General features: G+C 28.5%; 2 protein-coding genes across 2 annotated transcripts; both read left to right on the top strand.

Annotated features, from left to right (window-relative positions):
• The first annotated feature begins 4523 nt into the window (after window positions 1-4523).
• LOC113862107 (phospholipase A1-Igamma1, chloroplastic-like) lies at window positions 4524-6230 on the top strand. The gene is made up of 2 exons (XM_027495246.1): window positions 4524-5650; window positions 5982-6230. Exons 1-2 carry the CDS (start codon window positions 4524-4526, stop codon window positions 6226-6228), a joined length of 1374 nt encoding a protein of 457 aa, XP_027351047.1. The 3' UTR covers window positions 6229-6230.
• Window positions 6231-17480: 11250 nt separating this feature from the next.
• Window positions 17481-19699, top strand: LOC113862710 (phospholipase A1-Igamma2, chloroplastic-like). Its single transcript, XM_027495846.1, has 3 exons — window positions 17481-17572; window positions 17636-18885; window positions 19418-19699. Exons 2-3 carry the CDS (start codon window positions 17657-17659, stop codon window positions 19662-19664), a joined length of 1476 nt encoding a protein of 491 aa, XP_027351647.1. The 5' UTR covers window positions 17481-17572; window positions 17636-17656; the 3' UTR covers window positions 19665-19699.
• The last annotated feature ends 1173 nt before the right edge of the window (window positions 19700-20872 follow it).

Below are 20872 nucleotides of genomic sequence, written 5' to 3'. Positions count from 1 at the left end.
ATATTCATGATATGATTGTTGAAAATTTTGTTAAGATAATTTACAAGAGCATGCAAATTTTAATGTCATAAGCTTTTTTTGTATGATAAAAAGTAATATTTAAATTATATAGTTTAATTAATTCAGAGTTTGTTTGGGAATACACCTTAACTAAGTTATTATTAAATAAACTATTTTGTATGAATAATTATACCTTTAATTTGTTTATAAATTTTTGTATAATGAGCTATGTTAAGAAACTTATCAAATTAAGTAAAAAATTAAACAATAGTAGTGATAAATATTCACAAGCTTTTGAAAATTGAAAAATTCATTGGAATTAGTTTAAGATGTTTGTTTTAAAATTTGAATAATAGTAAAGTAATTAAAAAATTTAAAAATAGTAATATAAAAAAATTGAAAACAAATGTGATGACACTCCACCTTATTCTATTCATTATTTTTATAATTGTAATGATGAGTTAGATGATTAACAACAATTATTAACTTTTTATGATAATTTGGGCTAATTTAAAATGTTCAATATCATTCCAAGACATACTAGTTATTACTAATTCAAGTTACTATAACAAATAAAAAATCTATTCTTTAAGATTTTGAATATTTAAAATTTTTTAACAAATACATTCTTTGTCTTAATGTCACTTTTTATAATTGAAATATATGCCCAAATTTAAATTGTAATAATTAATAACAAAATTAAAAGAATAGGAAAATTTTACTTTTTATATTATTTTATTTTTAGTTTGAGATTTGCGTGCATAACATATTACTTAATTAAGTAATCTAATATCGAATTAATTAATTTACATCTGGTTGATCCAATGTTATTTTATAGTGATTAACAAATATAAATAAATACATATTTTACTTTTAAATTTAAATTTATAATTTAGGTGAAGATAAGAATGATTTCATAAAATAAATTAAACAATAAATTGTTATCTTGTTGAGCAAATGATAGGAGCTTACTACTTCACTTAAGCTAATACTATTTTGTCTAAACTAATGATGTGCCACTTAAGCTAATGATATACCGTCTAAGCCAATGATTTTCCACTTAAGCTAATGTTATGTCGCTTAAGCTAAATTTTGTTGCTTAAGCGAGACATTGAGTGCTTAAGTTAGTATTATATCACTTAAACTTATAAAAAATAGTTTCAACCAAATAAACATACCTTAAGCGAAATAAATATAGCTTAGGTGAATGATTTCTAGTTTAATCTATAAAAATTTTAATTTATCTTGCAATACCTAAATCGTTTAAGCACTTGAATACTAGTTGAAGCAAAATTGATGCAAAAGCATTTATCAGAATAAATGTTAAGGTTAAAGCTAGATGTGAATCGCTAAAGCAAAGTTTTAGTGGATTTGGGCACTTAAGCATGTGGTAAACCACTTAAGCAATTGTATATTTTATAAAAAATAAATCTCCTTCTATTATATTTGCTTAAACGAAGAGAGAAGGACTTAAACAAATATGTAACTTTAATATATAAAATTGCACACATTTATTAAGTAACAATTCTCATATTTTTGGATTATAAAACTGCACATGCATCTCACTCATTGGAGAAACCATCATTGAGTTGTCATATGGCACGTTCTAAGAAAACAATTACCTGAAGTAATTTAGGAGATGTGTGACATTCAAAGAGAAAATCCAATCAAACAATATCCTTGTCTCAAAATCCGACAACATGAAATGTTACCTACTTTGTGCTTGCCAAATATATTTGATTACTGTCATTTTTACTTATCATAACATGGATTTAAACCTGTTTATAGATAAATAATTAATATTTTTAAATGAGATATCACTTTAATCAAGCTGTAAATTCGCTTAAGCTAAATTATTCTAACTTAAGTTAAATAATGCTAGCTTAAGCAAATTTTGATGCACATTTTAGATGCTTCTCTGTCTTCGATTTGCTTAAGCGTACAGGTGTTGGCTTAAGAAAAATTTGGTATTTCATTACTTTCCTAAATATTGCTTAAGCAAATTATGGTGACTTAAGCAAAAATTACAGCAACCGAACTTTTTGTATTTTTTTTTGTTCAACAAAATCTCTTTAGTCATGATACCTATTCTGAGCAAACAAAAGTGTTAATTTGTAGGACAATTGGTATGAGTATATGATATTTTTAAATTTAATTAGTTTCACTTACAAATATCACAATTCAAAGAAAGAATGATTATGTAGGTTTAGATAGATTTCAGAAAGGTGTTTGCATACTATTAAGGAGGGAGAAATAAGGAGGAATTGAAATTGGAGAGGGAGAAATTAAACAAAACTTCTATGACAATATTCTAAGATACAATTACCTAATTACATTAGATCTTTTGCCTTGAATATCTTTTTTCAAACTTTTATCAAATAAGTTTCTATCGCGACCACTTAATTTATCGTTAAATTTTACATTAGAAATACAAAACAAATTCTTAAAATTGCTTAAAAAATAAAGATGAGAATAAATTTGAGAGAATTTGATATATAATTTCATGTGAACGAAATGTTCTTTCTCAAATAATAACAATCTTACAAAAAATTAGGTTAAGAAATTACCTATTTTAAATATCTAAAAAATTGAGATCTTTTATATACAAAATTTATTAAGAATTAATTTTAAATATTCAAATTTTTAAAACCTACTATAGTATGTCATTTTACTAACTTATTTATAAGTTACTTAATCTACTAACTCATTCTAACCTTCACTCTAAATTATTATAATTTGTGTTGTCAGAAATTTCATATACATTTATATGAAAGAGTATAGAAGAAAAAAGTAATTATATCCACTAACTCAAATGAATAAAAAATATATTTATAATAATAAATAGTTTAATTTAAAAAATTATTCTTAGTAAGATATATTTTAACTAATAATTTTTTTAAAAAAAATATTTGTCTATTATATACATTTCTTTTAATAACAAAAATTAGAACCTTGTTTAATTTTAAAGTGAGAGAAGATGTAAAGTAAAAAAGTAAAAATATTTTTATTATTAATTTCAAATTAGTTCTATTTATAAAATATTTTCAAGTACATAAAATCTCTCACTTTACATCTTTCTTTAAGACTTTGGAGGAGCTCAATCAAATCCCAAGTTGTGAGAGTTATGCTGACAAATTTCACACTATTCTATTTTTAGTTTTTCTTCTTTATATTCAAACATGCATCCTTTTATTTTTCTCTTTATTTTAAATATATCAAACTGAACACGGCCTTAAATTTTATTTGGTTCAGAGGAATGTAAGAAGAAAAGAACAGAAAGAGATTAAGAGTATGTTTGTTTTCTATTTTTAAAAGATTTTTTAATTTTTTTTCTAAATATAATATAAATTTATATTATATTTAAAAAAAATTAAAAACTCTTTTAAAAAAAGAAATCAAACATACTCTAAGTCTTTTATTTTAATATAAATAAAAAAAAGGTTTGATCATTATTTTTATCTTCTTTTCATAAATAAAAAAAATGAGAAAAAGAACGTCTTGGAAAGGGAATAGAGGATGGCTTTTTAATTATTTTACGTTATTAATAGTTTATATGAATATAAAATTAAAAATAAAAATATGATTAATAAAATATCATAGTTAAAAGGTTTTTTTTTTATTTAATTTCACCTTTCAACTTTATTTTGATTTTTTAAATTTGAAAAACATTTCAAATATTTTTTTAAACATAAATTTCGATGATATTTTTTTTATATATATACTCTATCTTCTTTCTCAATCTCAAGATTCAACCCCACCTATTCTTCCTTATCTTTCTTCATTTTTCTAAGTAGACTCTCAAGTCTCAACACCACCAATCTCGTGGGCAAGTTGTTGCTTTCACCATCCCGTCGGCTTCTCCTCTTCTTGATAATGAATGGGTTGTGTCCATTCACCATGAAGTCATTCGTAATTTAAAATTAAAAGTTACCAAACACGATGTCGTAAGATGATAATCTATTATTGTTAAAAAAATATTTTACAAATGAAGTTATATCAAACAGTATTAATATTTTGTCTCCGCAATGAATGTTGGTGAAGTTACGACAACTGTGCCAGTTTGACTTGAATTGAATGATTGATTTTGGACTAGTATTAATATTTTTTATTCATTTAAATAAGTTAAAAATTGTTTTCTTTTTTATTTTTATCTATTTAAATAATATATTTTCCATTTTCCATACTCTATTTTTTATTCTTATTACATTATTCTTTTAAGGTTATTTTAAGAACAATAAAATATCAGCGTGAAACGTTTATCTAAACAAATACGAAAATTATTGGTTAATTGGATGGATGAAGAAAATGTATAAAACATGATAAACGATGTAATTGAATAAAAAAATAATTATTGAAAAATGGTTTTCAAAGAAGCTCTCGGTTTCACATTTCACTTCTCTGGTTATAAATAGTGTTTATGTTATTAGACACAGACCACAATTGCCAAGCACCATATAATATAACGGACCCTTTCTCACTTACGTGAGGATAGTGAAACTCAGATCCCACATTCAAACACAACCATGGCCACTTCAATCTCAAAGAAACCAAGCGTTCCATGTGAGGACTCCTCATCCTCCACCCTGGAGACCCAACAAGACCAGAAACCAAAAACAATAACAGAGGCATGGCGCAAAATCCACGGCGAAGACAACTGGGCCGGGCTCCTCGACCCCATGGATCCTCTAATGCGAGCCGAACTGACCCGCTACGGCGACATGGCCCAAGCCTGCTACGACGCCTTCGACTTCGACCCATACTCAAAATACTGCGGCAACTGCAAGTACCCACTAACGAAATTTTTCGAGGCTCTAGACATGACCCGCTTGGGATACACCGTCACCTGCTACCTCTACGCGACTGCGAACATAAACCTCCCCAACTTCTTCCGCAAGTCGCGTTGGCCCGACAAGATGTGGAGCAAACACGCCAACTGGGCTGGATACGTTGCCGTTTCCGACGACGCGACGAGCAAGCGATTGGGAAGAAGAGACATAACAGTCGCGTGGCGAGGGACGGTCACGCACGTGGAGTGGGTCGCTGACCTCAAAAATTTCCTCAAACCAGTTTCCCCTGACATCCCTTGCCCCGACAAAAAAGTTAAGGTCGAAGCCGGTTTCTTAGACTTCTACACCGACAGAGAAACCGATTGCGGCTATTGTAAAAACTCGGCGAGGGAACAGGTACTCGCTGAGGTGAAGAGGTTGTTGGATTTGTACGCTAACGAGGAAGTTAGTGTTACTATTACCGGTCACAGCCTTGGGAGTGCGATGGCTATATTGAGCGCGTTTGATATTGTTGAAACGGGGTTGCACGTAAGAACGGATGGGCGTAGAGCGCACGTGTCGGTGTTTTCGTTTTCGGGGCCGAGAGTGGGAAACATGAGGTTCAAGGAGAGGTTGGAGGAGAAGCTGGGGATTAAGGTGTTGAGGGTTCATAATACTCACGATTTGGTGCCTCAGTCGCCGGGATTATTCTTCAACGAGAGTTCGCCGGCGTGCGTGGTGAAGATGGTTCAGTGGTTGCCGTGGTGTTATTTGCACGTTGGGGTTGAGTTAATGTTGGATCATAAGAAATCGCCTTTTCTGAACCCCGATGGGGATAGTGCCTGCGCCCATAACTTGGAGGCTCAGTTGCACTTGATAGACGGGTGAGTTCATTAACATTATTTCAGGAATCCATAGCATTTGAAATTTTATATACATGTTCGTCAAAATAATATAAAATTATTAAGATAAATATTTAAGGCTGAATCGTTTAATATCTAATATAAGTGATCTGACTCAAAGTTTAGTTGCAACGAGAAGCTAACTACACTGGACAAACTAGTGTTAAATTCTGGTGACATATGTTGACAACTTTTGTGGGTGAAGCAAGTGGTTACTATGTAATGGAATTTTAATTGTTCATTGCGATAATGCATGCAATTAGAACGTTGATATTATATCTTGGCTAAATTAACTTGGATGATGCGCATGCAGATACCAGGGAAGGAATCTTAGATTTGAGTTAGTGACTGGGAGGGACATTGCTCTTGTGAACAAGGACTCTGACTTTCTGAAAGATGAGCATTTGGTGCCACCGCGTTGGAGGCAAGACATGAACAAGGGCATGATCAAGACTGAAGATGGTCGCTGGGTGCAAGCTGATCGCCCAGAACTTCACGGTCACCCTGAAGATATTGATCACTATCTCTCTGATACAGGCTTGCTTTCATCTCGTAGTTGAATGGATCAATAGAGTATATAAAGTTTTCAAAGATAATTGTGTGATTACTGCATGAGCATGGCACTTCCAGACACAATCAATTGAAATGTTAAAGATAGTGTTAGGATAACTTCAACATAAATAGGAGTACGTACCTTGTTATTATTATTATATTTATATAATATAATGTAAGCTTTTAATGGGTTGTGTTTATAATTACTTTAAGAATTGTTCATAATTTCGTGTTTGGATAGGCAACATCGGATCATCTGTGTCTCCATCTATATGGAGCTGGTGACAGACAGACAATGTGCGTGAAATTATCACAGATGAACAAGTCCATAAGATAATGCTTGGACTCTATTTGACTAATAAGAGAAATAGAGAAGAAGAAGAAAAAAGGGAAGATATTGGGATCAACGAACACAAACCGTTGAAACCTATTCATGGGGTTATGGCATATTATATGCTAAATTATATAAATTTATCCGTTGAGGTTTTTTAATTTGGTCCCCACGTTAAAAAAAATTACACTATACATCAATAAACATTTTTAGATTAATTTTTTCTGTTAAAAATATGATAATAACATTATATAAAAATGATTGAAATGTAAAAAAGAAAACATTTATATAAGAACCAAAATGTAATGTTAATCATAATAATTAATTTATAAATAAATATTGACTATAAAAACTAAATATATATTCAAACTAAAAAAAACTGTGCATTTTTAAAAAAAAATAAATATGAGATATCAAAAGAATTTTTTTTAAAATTTTAAAAAAATAACAAGTTATATCTTTAAGAATATATTTAGTGTAGTTCTATATCTTAAAAATATATTTTTAAAAATATTCTATTAAAAATTCGTATGCAATAAAAAAAATTAAAAAAATTAATACAGATGCTTTATTTATTTATTTGAATAAAAAAAATATAATATAAAAAAATTAGTATAAGGTCTTAAGGTTAAATTTTGTTAATCCATATTTAAAACACACATGATTCTTGATTAATAAAAAAACTTAATTTATTTTATATAATTTTATTAATCTCAATTTTTAGAAAATTTTGACATATAAAAGTAAAAAGTTTTTATTAGAAAAAATGCATGGACATTATGTTAAAATTATAAAAGTGTAAATAAATACTTATCATTTTAATGAAAATTTAATTGTAATTAGTTGCTCAAATTTACTATTAAGAGCTGAAATTTTAAAAATATTAACGTTAAAAATTTTATTGTATATCAATTTTTATAAAATATTTGAAAAAAAATCTTTATAAGAAAGAAAAATTTATTATATGTAAGATATGAAACTACACTAAATATAAAATTGTTTAATCTATAAATTTTTAGTTTGTTAAAATTTTGTTAAATTTTCATTGAATATCTAGTTTAATTTTTAAAATAAGATTACAATAATTTGTCAAGGAGCTTATTAGTAAATACTAATCTATACTAATTTTTCAATGAAACTTACATTAATTTTACTAAAACTTCTCAATTTAAAAAATAAATAAATTATTTATCAGTCTCAATAGTTGAGGCTTAAGGATACTCATGTAATTTATAGATTTTTTTTCAAGAAAATAATTAGTTAAATCTTGTGATTACTCAAATTAACCCTCATCTTATCATTATTAAAATAAAGATAATGGATAAAGAATAACACTCTAGTTGTGTTTATGTTAACCCTATATCTACCAAAAGAGAAAAGACTTGGATAACCTTAAAGGATGTTCATTTTAATTCTTCTATTCCATGAATGTTGATTTTATACTTCAACCAGATGCAATTCCCTTATGAGCAAAAAGGTAAAATTTATTCATACAACAAGGTTTCATTATGCAATACTAGACTCAATGAGTGTGACTTAACCAATATTCCTTAATCAGATTGTGTATTCACTTAGTATTGGAATTATAATAATCAACGCATTTAAAAAAAAAAAAAGGACAGAAGCGTGACAAATCAACCTTAATTAAGAAGTTTTGAAGAAAACTTTATGGAAACACTTACTATTCTGTACTCTTATCATAGTCTCCTTTTGAAGAGTGACACTTGCGAGGTTTTCCCAAGTGGGTAAACCTTTTTGCTTTCAAGTAGCATGGATAATTCATAAAGACTATGATTTAATAATTTCTAAGGCTAAGAAGAAAAGTAAGACAAATATTGTCTTATCACTTCAAAAGGTCAAAGAAGATTCTATCATTTTCAACAATGAGACCTTTGATAATATAACTAAGAATAAGAGAAACATTAAAGCTAGAAATAAAGGGATTCAAAGGTCGTTAAGAAGGGTTGACTCAGTTTATTTTAGTCATCTAAAGAGACATTTACAATTAGAGTGTAACAGTTTTTTTTAGGAACTTCTATGATATCAAAAATTCAAAGAAAATTGAATTAAGTTTGGGGATCATAACACTTCATTTTTTCATGTCCAAACTATGATTAGAAGGACAAAGAATAAGATTCATGGTCTCACTCTTCCTAATGACACATGGTGTTCTGATGATTTTATTTTGCGATGAAGAAACTTATAAGTTTTTTGTGAATCTTTTTTGCAGTCACTCTCATAATCACAAATGGACAGATAATATCCCAACAACAATAATACCTAAGGATGCTTTTAAATTGGAGCAGTCTATAACAAAAGAAAAGGTCTCTTTAAACTTTTAGGCTATGCACCCCTACAAGACTCATGAGCCTCATGGATTCTAAACAATCTTCTACAAACAGTATTAGCATGAAGTATGTTGCAATATAAGCCAACTAGTTAGTGATGTTATTGAGAAAAATATCTTTGACAACAAGCTCTCAAAAATTCTTATCTCTCTCATTTCAAAAGTGGATCATCCTAGCAATTTTAAGGAATTTCAGCCTACTAGTCTTTGCAATGTCTTTTTCAAAATCATTATAAAAGTGCTTGTTAATATGTTAAGACCTATTCTTAATAATTTTATTGAACCTTTCTATAGTAGTTTCTTTCGAGACTGGGATATTATGGATAACACAATTATTTTGCAGGAAATCTTTTATATGATCCACAAGTCCAAGAGGAAAAAGGGGTTGTTACCTTTACTTATGATCAAATTAATTATGAATTCTTAAGGTGTATCCTCTTAAACTTTGGATTTTCAAATAAAATAGTGGTTTTTATTATGCACTGAATTACTACCCTATCCATGAGCATTTTATGAAATGTAATTAACTTTTCCTCATTCCTTCCAAATTGGGGCATCTGCCAAAGTGATCCATTTTTTTCATATCTCTTTCTTTTGTGTATAAAAATGTTGATTCTTGTTATAGAAGATTTTATGATGAATAATCAGTGACAAACAATTAAGATTAATAAAACTAACTTGGCTATATCACATATACTTTTTGTTGATGATGTGCTTTTATTTGCTAAAGCTAAAACCTCTCAAATCAAAATTATAAATGAAATTCTCGACCGATTTAGTGTTGTGTCAAGTTTTGAGGTTAACTTGATAAAATCTCAGGCTTATGCTTTGAATGGTATCAACGGTTAGAAACAAGCCAAGTTCACTTCTATCTCAAGTATTTATTTTACTTCTTCCCTTGTTAAGTATTAGATTCTCTAATGATCTCAAATAGAGTAAAAAAAAACACTTTTACTTCATTGTGAAAAAATTTGTAACATCTTAAATTTAATTTCAATTAAATAATAATTTTTTTTTGTGCAAATTCGAATAACCAAATTTTCATAAGATATTTTGAAATAAGAGAAGGGTTACAAATTAATATCAAATAACTGCTACAGGACTAGTTCAATTACAATATTTTCAAAATAAAATCTAAGTCCTATAGCAGTCCATCCGTCCCTTCACTGAGTCTTGTGCTGATCGTCTTGATTACCTGAAAAATGAATATAAGAGTAAGTATTCTACACTACTCAAAACACAACAAGTATAGAGTCTCACCTTGCCTTTACTCAAAGTAAAAATAAATAGCATTTCATACATTTCAATTTAACTTGACACTGATGCACTTATAGCATCAATCAATCATGCACACTTGCACGCTCAAGGCGCGCCGCCACGCTTACCGTGGCACTGTGATCACAGATTTTCATTATGGATGGTCGCCGGTTACCTCTGACTCACGGATACCACGTGGACAATTACGGGTCGCTCAGCAAAGGTAGTGGTCAGACGTCTAGTCAGGAAGAGAGTGTGTGGCCCGTGATACACTCGTTCCACAGTCGGTGTCATCACCACTCTCTCCTCCCCAAGGTATTTCTACCGTTCTCATCTTCCACACCCCAGTGTATCGCTGAACCATTCACAACACATTATAACGGCGCTACACGCCCCATTCACATACATTTAATTCACACATGCAATATTCGTACTTGCACACGGCACACAACTTATATTCAATTCACATTACACGGCACATAACCCACATTTTATCCACAATATACGACACATAGCCTTCATTTATTTACAATATCATTAATTCACTAATCAATGACATCCCATCACACACAATCACCTCCACGGGGCCTAACTATTCCAGCACACATCATATTGAACACCAATTTTCATCAAACACAAAATTTCTACTCCCTATCTCAGCCACACTGCATTAATCAACAAAACAGACAAGAATTGCAACACATTGAGATAGGGTAGAGTCTCCCCTTACTTTGGATGGAAGACCCACACTCAAACTCAACCTCGGACGTGCTCCCCACACAGATCTCAGCCTAAACACATGAAGAAACTTCATGAAAATCTCAGAAATCACCAAAAATAGAGAAAAGAGGGGAAAAACGGAAACCCTAACCGTTTAAAACTCATCTCCAAGCGTTTCCCACACGGATTCAACCTTCAATTTAGCTTTCGAACAGCTTTGGAGGCAATTTAATCGGTGGAAAAGGATTTGTGAATAAGATGATCCAAGGAACTTCGAAGGGAATGGGAGAAATAACCTTCTCCAAACTCTAACCCCCTTTTAAATCCTTTCTGGTTGCGACACTCTTGCTACAATGAAATATTCTCGCTGTAGCAAAAAACTCAGAGGAATCTACACTTGGTTTGTGCAGAATCTCGCTACAGCAAGACTCTCTCGCTACAACGAGATTGCACCCAGAAATGCACCCCAAACTGTCGCTCTGTCGCTATAGCGAGACGTTTCTCGCTGCAGCGAGAAGGCGACAGTTTCGGTCCTTCCTCCTAGGACCCTGTCGCTACAGCGAAAATCCTCTTGCTACAGTGAAGACAACCTAACATTACACCCTTAACCTGTTTTCAGCATAAAAAAATCTAATCCAATCATATATACACATCTATCCGCACTCATATGCATTTATACACATCACCATTAACATTTACTACCACTCAAGTGCCAATTCCAATATTCAATTACATTTACACACACACACACACACACACACATATAATGATCAAGGTTCCCAAGTGTTACAAAATTCAACATAGGCCATCCAATTAGAGATCTAGTTTCTTTAATAAATCGAGATGTTTAACTCTACCTAGGTCAATTATTACGACGATCCCAATATATTATGTACAATTATATTTACTGTCTCATTCTATTTGTCACTCATTGATAAGTGTTTACATAATTTCCTTTGAAAAAATAATGATAGAAAGAGATTAAACTGGTAAACAAATTGAATCATTTATAGAATCCAAAATGATGGGCTTGGTCTAAGAACAACTAGGGAAGTTAATGTAGCTTTATCGCATAGAAGAGTTTGGGATATTATAAGAGTGCTTGGGAGAGCTTGGAAAAAAGCTAATTTCAGTCCTCTTTTTAAAAATAAAGATGAAAATTATTTAAAGGAACTTTTGAGCTAATTAACATTTGTAACAATACTCACGCTAAATTCATATTCATGTTTTAGGTATTAAAAATAACTTAGAATAAAAATATAAAACATCTCTTGCATTACTCTAATATAACCGATATCAATAAACTTTGTGATAGAAATTATTTTACCTTTTCACAAGTATATTAATTACATTTGAAATATAAAAAAATAACTATGAAAAGACTAATAAATTATTATAAGACATACTCTGCGTTAAGAACACATGTACTTATTTATTTATTTTGCTCTCCTCTAAAAAAAAAATTTACAATTTATTTTATATTTTTAGTCAATATATATTTAATTTTCATAATTGATAGTTATTTAAAAATTAATTTTAATAGTTAGCGTTTATGTTTTAGTCTTAATTATATATATATATATATGTAAATTATATTTTTAATAACAATAGTCAATCCATAAATGTTTATTTATGTAATAATTATATATATGTATATTAATTATAGAAACTAAATTAAAAAATTATGTCAAATTTATAATTTGATTATTAATCACCTGCCTGGACGTTTTTATATAACATGTGCATTATAAGAAAATCCTGTAAGGAAATATTCATTTTGCTTCGTTTCTAATTAAACGCCCCACATGCAGCAAGGCCAGTCGTACGTAGAGACGTGAAGTTTAAGGTCCCCGCAGGGTGGCTGTTCTATTTCTTTTATATATTCTTAATTGTTGAAAAAATCTTATCTTTAGCAATCATATCTTCGATCATCACTTTCAACATTTTTTTATCAATTTTTAATTATTAAATAAAAATTATTACAATTTTCTGTTTTTAAAATATTAAATATTTTAAAAAATACTTGTAAACATACTCTTAAATATTAATTAAAATTTATTAAAATACATAAAAATATAGGTGAAAATCATTATAAGTTAAAAGTTAAATTTACATATTTTTTATTTTCAATAATAATAGGAATATATTTTAAAATGAACTATCCTTTTTTATGTAATATTTTTTATAATTTTATAATAAACCAAAGGCTTATTCAGGATTTCAGGCTATTTCACCGGTTACCCAACCTTTAAGTGACAAGTTAGGGACCCTAGTGAATACTCCTGAATATAGCATTAGTTTTACATTTCTTAGATGTAATAATTAAAAGGAAAAGTGTGGACAGATACTTTTGCCTTTAACAATTCTAAAGAAGAAAAATTCTACGGGAGTCATATTTTTAATTATTAATTGAAAATTATATAAATTTTAGTATTTTTATTTATAATTTAATATTTTTTCTTATACTTTAGTATTTTTGAACAAATTTTAACTAATAACCACAAGTCTATTTAAAAAATGTTATTTAACATTTATCTTCTAAAGAAACTTAAAACCTTCCTAAAATTTTTATACCGAGCAGCATGTTAAGTTGAATTTTTTGCGGTAAAGATATCCCCTTGGCACTAGAGTTATCGTAATGCTATGTCTAACATTTTCAGGAAGCATACAATTGATAACATTTTCAGAAACAAGTCATCGGAGCTCCCAGGTTTGAAAATGATTAAGGCTTCTCATTATCTTTCATCATTTGGTTTTTATTTTTCTAACACATTTTTATTTGTAATTCTATATATACCATTTATGTCTTGTCTATTCAACAGTGACATCTATATAATAAATAATATATGATTATCCTTTGCAATTGACAGATAATGTGATAAAGTCATGTGAATGGCTGCTTTTTTTTAAATAGTTTTTCTGTTTTTTTATTTATATCTTGGAATTAATATAAACTTTTATTTATAATTTTTAACAAGTTATTATGATATTTTAATCGATATATATATATATATATATAATGAATTATTTATATATTCCCTCTTTTTAAAGAGGATTCTAATTGATATCTCATATGATCGATGCTTACTACAAAGTTATCTAGCTCTATGTTTATCTTATAAAGATTATATATATAGTACCCATGTGAACAACGAGCCATATAATTATAATATTATTATAAGTTCCACGCATTGGAATCCTGACCCGTCAGAGTCTATAGTCTCTATCTACTTTGTTGTATAACATTTCACGAATATTAATAACTTCGTCGTGTATTTAGTTATCTCTACATTTACAGATAGCTTAGCTCCTTTATATATATATATATATATAGACATGCTGACTTTTATTTGAAATTTTCTATTTAATTATTTAAAAGTTAAAGACAATATATATTATTATTAATTATTTCTTAATATAACCTTACTTTTATTTACTTTTAAATTACTAAGCACCATTCTTGTATTTTTATTTAATATTCACATGTTTTACATTCTCGTTATATAACGAGAGAGAAATATAAATAATAATAATAATAATAATTTTTTTATAAACATGACATTCATGATTATTTTTTTTCTATAAATGTATAAAATATTTCAGATTTTAAAAAATATTGATGTGATTAAAAATTGTAATTATTATCTTGACATTTAAAATATAAAAATATCAATTTAAAAAATATAAATAAAATATAATAATATATAAAATAATAACAAGTATTATGTACAAATAATTTTTAAATAATAAAAATAAACATTTAAAAAAATAAATATTATTAGCTTTAGTTGTTAAAATTAATATTATAGTGTATTAAATTGAACCAATTAAAGAAATACAGATTTTAAACTAAAAAAGTCCTTAAATATTAAATTTAAATACTAATTTTTAAAAATAATGAATTTTAATATTTTTTTTCTTAATAAGTCATATTTTTTTAATAAAAAGCGCACAGTTTTTCTTCATATATTTCTTAAAAAATATTGCAATTTAAATTATATATACCAATTTAAAGTGTAAAAGTTGACACGTCACACCAAATTAAGAGATTGTGCTCTGAATAGAAAGTTTACGTTCATAGTTTTTATTCTCAAATTTAAAATTTTATTTCTTTAACTTTTATTTTCTAATAAAACAGTATCTTCATTTTTAAAAGCCTTTTTTTTCCAATAGCACGTAATTTTACTTTTATTTATTAATTTTTAAAAATAAAATTAATATTTTATGATTATAACTTTATTTGCATTTAAAATCATTTTTATTAAATTTGATTTTTTAAATTCTTTAAATTTCAAATATCAATTAAATAAATTACTTTTATTAAATATATTTTAATTATATTAATCAAATAGAAAAAAATACTAAAAAAAATTAATTTGAGTTACTATATTTAAACGTGTGACTATTCGAATTAAATTAAATACAAAATTAAATTTAAAAAAAAATAACACAACGACTAAAATTATTAAAGTAAAATATAATTAATAAAAGTATTTTATTTTATTAATATTTAAGTGTTAAAATATTAAAACAAATAAATAAATATAAAATAAAATAGAAAAAGTAAAATATCAATTTGAGAAAAAAAATAGAAAATAAAAATAACATCTCTCATTTTAAATATTTTTTAGGTGTAAAAATACCATGTAATGTGTAGGAAAGATTAATTTTCAAGGATATTTCCAATCAAATAGTGTGTCCGTATTTTAAACGTGAACTAATTATTGACTCCACTGATCACGACATCAACCTTATATTCAGTAAGTCATCACGACACGAAAAAAGTTTGTAAACAGTTAAAAATAAAATTTTATTAAAAAAATATTTATTATATTTTTATATTTTTAATATAATAATTATATATTTTTTATTTATAAATATTTAAATTCAGCTCTTAAAATTAAAGTTAACAAAATCGTAAAACAAAATATTTTGTAAATTAAGTTAAGTGATTGCTATTATATAAGGGAGAAAAATATGATTGATCGGAAATGAAATGGAAGAGAAAGGGATCTCGTCCAAAGTTCACAACTGAAGAAAGATGTAAATTTTAGAGTAAAGAACGATATTTTTTATTTATTTTATTTTATTAAAGATTAATAAATAATAATAATGTGCCTAAACACTCTCTCTCTCCACTTTTATTCTGTCATGGCAGTATCTTCACCAATGTTACGAGGACGTAAGGATGGAAAAGGTGAAAAAAAATAGGGATTAGAATCTTCAATTAATTTGACGTGAGAAATTACGAATAATATTTTAAAAGATTAATTTATAAATAATTTTTTAAATCTTTTAAGTGTAAAATTAAATTTAATAAATTTTAAAAGAGTACTGTACCCTCTTAATAATGAAGGGGTATAAAATATTTTACCATTGAATTATATTAAATGGACTGTACAATTGCATGACAGCTTTTAGTAGTAACGTTATACTTTCACTTTATATATATATATATATATATATATATAATATTTTTGTATTAATATAAGTTTAAAATGTTTTATTTAACTTGTATAATAATAAATAAAATTTTAATCTAATACACCTTCTGATACTAGTGTTGAAAAAATATGTTTCCTACATATATACGAGATAAGTATTAAGTTTTTAAAATATTTTTTTAGTCAAGTAAACGAAAATATCATTATCTTCTCTTAAAATTTTGCAAGAAAATAATTAATAAATAGACTCTAAAACAGAAAATTGTATTGTTTAAGTGCATAAAAATATCCTCTTATTTAATTTTTATAATATATTCTAATTAATAAAAATTATATTTGTTTTTTATGATATTATATTATATGAAAATTATATAATAAATTTAAATAATAACAAAATATAAAACTGTTACCTACTTCCTAATTTGCGGAATCATTTTTATAAGTCTCACACTTATTTATTTATTTTCATTAAAGCATAACTTCTCGTTACTTTGTCTTAAATATTTTTTTTTATATATAAATATATTAAACCAAACACAACCTTATCGCTTTGTTGGTTATGGATGATTTAAGAAGAAAAGTTAAAAGAAAGAAAGAAAATTAGAAAAAAAGTAAGATATATTTATTTTTATTTTTTTCTCATAAATGAATAGAAGGGAAAAAAAAAAGTGTGTCCCGAAGGGGGATGATGACGCCTTTCTTTATAGTTATTTTTATATTAAATAAAATTTTATATAAATATTAAAAAATACTAAATGATTAATAAAAAATTACAGTTAAAAGTTTATTTTATTGAATTAATTTTATTATTATGATAAATTTTTATAGAATATATTTTACTTATCTATTCATTTAAACAAATAAAAAACATTTTTTCTGTTTTCTTTTTTATCTATTTAATTTTTATCAATTTCACACTATTTTTTCTTATTTTTTATTTTTGATATATTTCTATTAATCCAAATAAAGTGTAAAAACAAATAATTGGTTTAGTAATTTTAAGATTATTTTAAGTATAATAAAATATCAGCATGTACCATTTTTAAATAAATACTCAAATGATTGTTTAATTGGGCGGAGAAAAAAATAGAAAAGGGAAAATAAAACATGATAAATGATATAATTGAAAATAAAAATAAGTACATTTTTGTCGGCACTATAGTGTGTAAACTATCAAGTTGGACGTGTATTACTTTGAGTTCTGTGATTGTAAATAGTATTATTATATACACAGATGAATAGCAAAGCACCATATGATATGATATAACAATATATAAGGTGTCCTTTCCCACTTCGGTGAAGAAACTGAAACTCAGATCCCACATTTCAACTCCACCATGGCCACATCAATCTCAAACATAATCGTTGCCTTCCCCAAAACCTTCAGATCCAACAACCCCAAATTATCTCTTTCTCAACTACACAACACTCTAACCTTAACCACAAAGAAACCAAGCCTTCAATGTAAGGCCTCCTTACCCTCCATCCTCGAGACGCAGCAGCAACAGCAACAAGACCAGAAACAAAAAACAATAACAGAGGCATGGCGCAAAATCCACGGTGAAGACAACTGGGCCGGGCTCCTCGACCCCATGGATCCTCTAATGCGGGCGGAACTGACCCGATACGGCGAGATGGCCCAAGCCTGCTACGACTCCTTCGACTTCGACCCGTACTCAAAATACTGCGGCAACTGCAGGTACCCACTATCGGAATTCTTCGAGGCTCTAGACATGACCCACTTGGGATACACCGTCACCCGCTACCTCTACGCGACTGCGAACATAAACCTCCCCAACTTCTTCCGCAAGTCGCGTTGGCCCGACAAGATGTGGAGCAAGCACGCCAACTGGGCTGGATACGTCGCCGTTTCGGACGACGTGACGAGTAAGCGATTGGGTAGAAGAGACATAACAGTCGCGTGGCGAGGGACGGTCACCCACGTGGAGTGGGTCACCGACCTCATGAATTTCCTCAAACCAGTTTCCCCTGACATACCCTGCCCCGACAAAGACGTTAAAGTCGAAGCCGGTTTCTTAGACCTCTACACAGACAGAGAAACCGATTGCGGCTATTGCAAATACTCGGCGAGGGAACAAGTACTCGCCGAGGTGAAGAGGCTGGTGGATTTGTACCCTAACGAGGAAATTAGTATTACTATTACCGGTCACAGCCTTGGGAGTGCGATGGCTATATTGAGCGCGTTTGATATTGTGGAAACGGGGTTGCACGTGGGAAAGGGTGGGCGTAGAGCGCACGTGTCGGTGTTTTCGTTTTCGGGGCCGAGAGTGGGGAACACGAGTTTCAAGGAGAGGTTGGAGGAGAAGCTGGGGATTAAGGTGTTGAGGGTTCATAACACTCACGATCTGGTGCCTCAGTCGCCGGGATTATTCTTCAATGAGAGCTCGCCGGCGTGGGTGTTGAAGTTGTTTGAGTGGTTGCCGTGGTGTTATTTGCACGTTGGGGTTGAGTTGGAGTTGGATCATAAGAAGTCGCCATTTCTGAATCCTAATGGGAATAGTGCCTGCGCCCATAACTTGGAGGCTCACTTGCACTTGCTCGACGGGTGAGTTCATTGACAGTATTTCAGGAATCCTTTAGTAACACGTTCTTCAACGTTGTTTTGTCATTTTCTAGTTTTGGAAGTATCAAAATAGTTTTTTAAAAATAAATTGATTGGGTAAAATATATTTTAAATTTAAATATTATACTACTAACATTTTTTCTCAACATTCAATTCAGCTACTACCATAAATCTTGCACCTGCATCTTTAATATGCATGAGTATGGAACCGTCAAGAAAAGAAAAGTGGGGTAGAGTTACATTACAATTATTGGTACGATGATTGTGGGGGACATGTCATATGTGAAGTTGTATGTTATAGATTAATTTCATGATAGATAGTTATAGTTTAATTGCAAAATGGAAGCTAACCACGTACACTGGTCAAACTAGTGTTAACATGTGCTGACAACTTTTGTGGGTGAAGCGAGTGATTACCAAGTAGTGGAATTTGAACTGTTTATTACGATAATGCATGCAGTTAGAAAATTGATTGCATAATTTGGCTAAATGAACTTGAATGATGCGCATGCAGATACCATGGGAGGGATCGTGGATTTGAACCAGTGACTGGGAGGGACCTTGCTCTTGTGAACAAAGACTCTGACTTTCTGAAAGATGAGCATTCGGTGCCACCTTGCTGGAGGCAAGATATGAACAAAGGCATGATCAAGACTGAAGATGGTCGCTGGGTGCAGGCTGAACGCCCAGAACTTCACGATCACCCTGAAGATATTGATCACTATCTCTCTGATATAGGCTCATTTTCTTCTCGTACTTGAATGGATCATGAGACTATATAAACTTTCCGAGATAATTAGTGATTACTGCATCAACATACCACAATTCCAGACACAATCAATTCAAATGTTAAGAGTGTTATAATAACTTCAACATAAATATCAGTACGTACTTTATTATTATTATTATTGTTATATAATTTAAGCTTTTAATGAGTTGAATTTATGATGATTCTCGGGAGATGTATTTTCTAAAATACTATTTTTTAACACAATTATAGTTATTAATTAAAAACATGAAAAAAAATTAAATTTAAATACGAAAAAATAAATTTCATATAATTTTTATATGTTTCAATAAATTTTAATTGATGATTAAAATATATGTTAATAATTTTTTTCTAATAAAACATAAATATAATATAGACAAAAAGATTGTAATAAAATATTCCTATAATTGTTTCAAATATAAATTATTATTCTTAAACAAAGCTTATTTTTAAATATTTTTTTTAACAACATGCTCAGTAGTTCGTTTCCAGAAAAGAAGATAGCAGCGATTAAATATCATCGAAATGAATACATTTTACAAAATAGATAATAGTAATATATAATGAAGGAAAAATGAAATTTTATTTATTTTCAAGATCTTTAGTTTTAACATAATTTTTTAAAATTATATAAAAATACCCCCCAAAAAAACAATACCCCTAAATTCTTATATTTAGAAACGGAAAAATAGTCCCCAAAATAAATACAACCTTAAAGTATGTACTTGATGATCTAAAAGATTATGTATGCATTGATATGAAAAATATTTTAAAGCAAACACCGTAGAACATTGCTCTTCATGGAGTTTAGTATCGATAGGCAAAAGCTTGCCTAGAGGTGCGTTCTCCAACCTTAGTCTAAGATGTGGTTCTTTATTTTCAAGATATTCTTTCTCTGAAATTTATTAAAAATATTAATTTCAATTTTTAGGATTGAATTTAATCAATTAATAATAATAACATATTATTAAACTCTATAATTTTAATATAATTAATACATTTTTAATAAAAAATTATACTTTTAATTATTTAAACCCTGCTTTTAAGATCGAGATTAAAAACACTAAATTCATAACTGTATTGAAAATTTAGAAGGAATAAATAATCAAAAAGTTATAGTTTAGTCTATTACTTTAGACTTTCTAGTTTCCAGTGTAAGAGAAATTAACAAGGCATAGAAAAGATTATATGTGAATGTGT

This window comes from Abrus precatorius, unplaced genomic scaffold, assembly GCF_003935025.1.
Source record: "Abrus precatorius isolate BTA unplaced genomic scaffold, Abrus_2018 Scaffold3, whole genome shotgun sequence".
NCBI classification, from domain to species: Eukaryota; Viridiplantae; Streptophyta; class Magnoliopsida; order Fabales; family Fabaceae; genus Abrus; species Abrus precatorius.
Note: the sequence above shows the minus strand (reverse complement) of the source record. Positions and strands in the feature narration are given on the sequence as shown.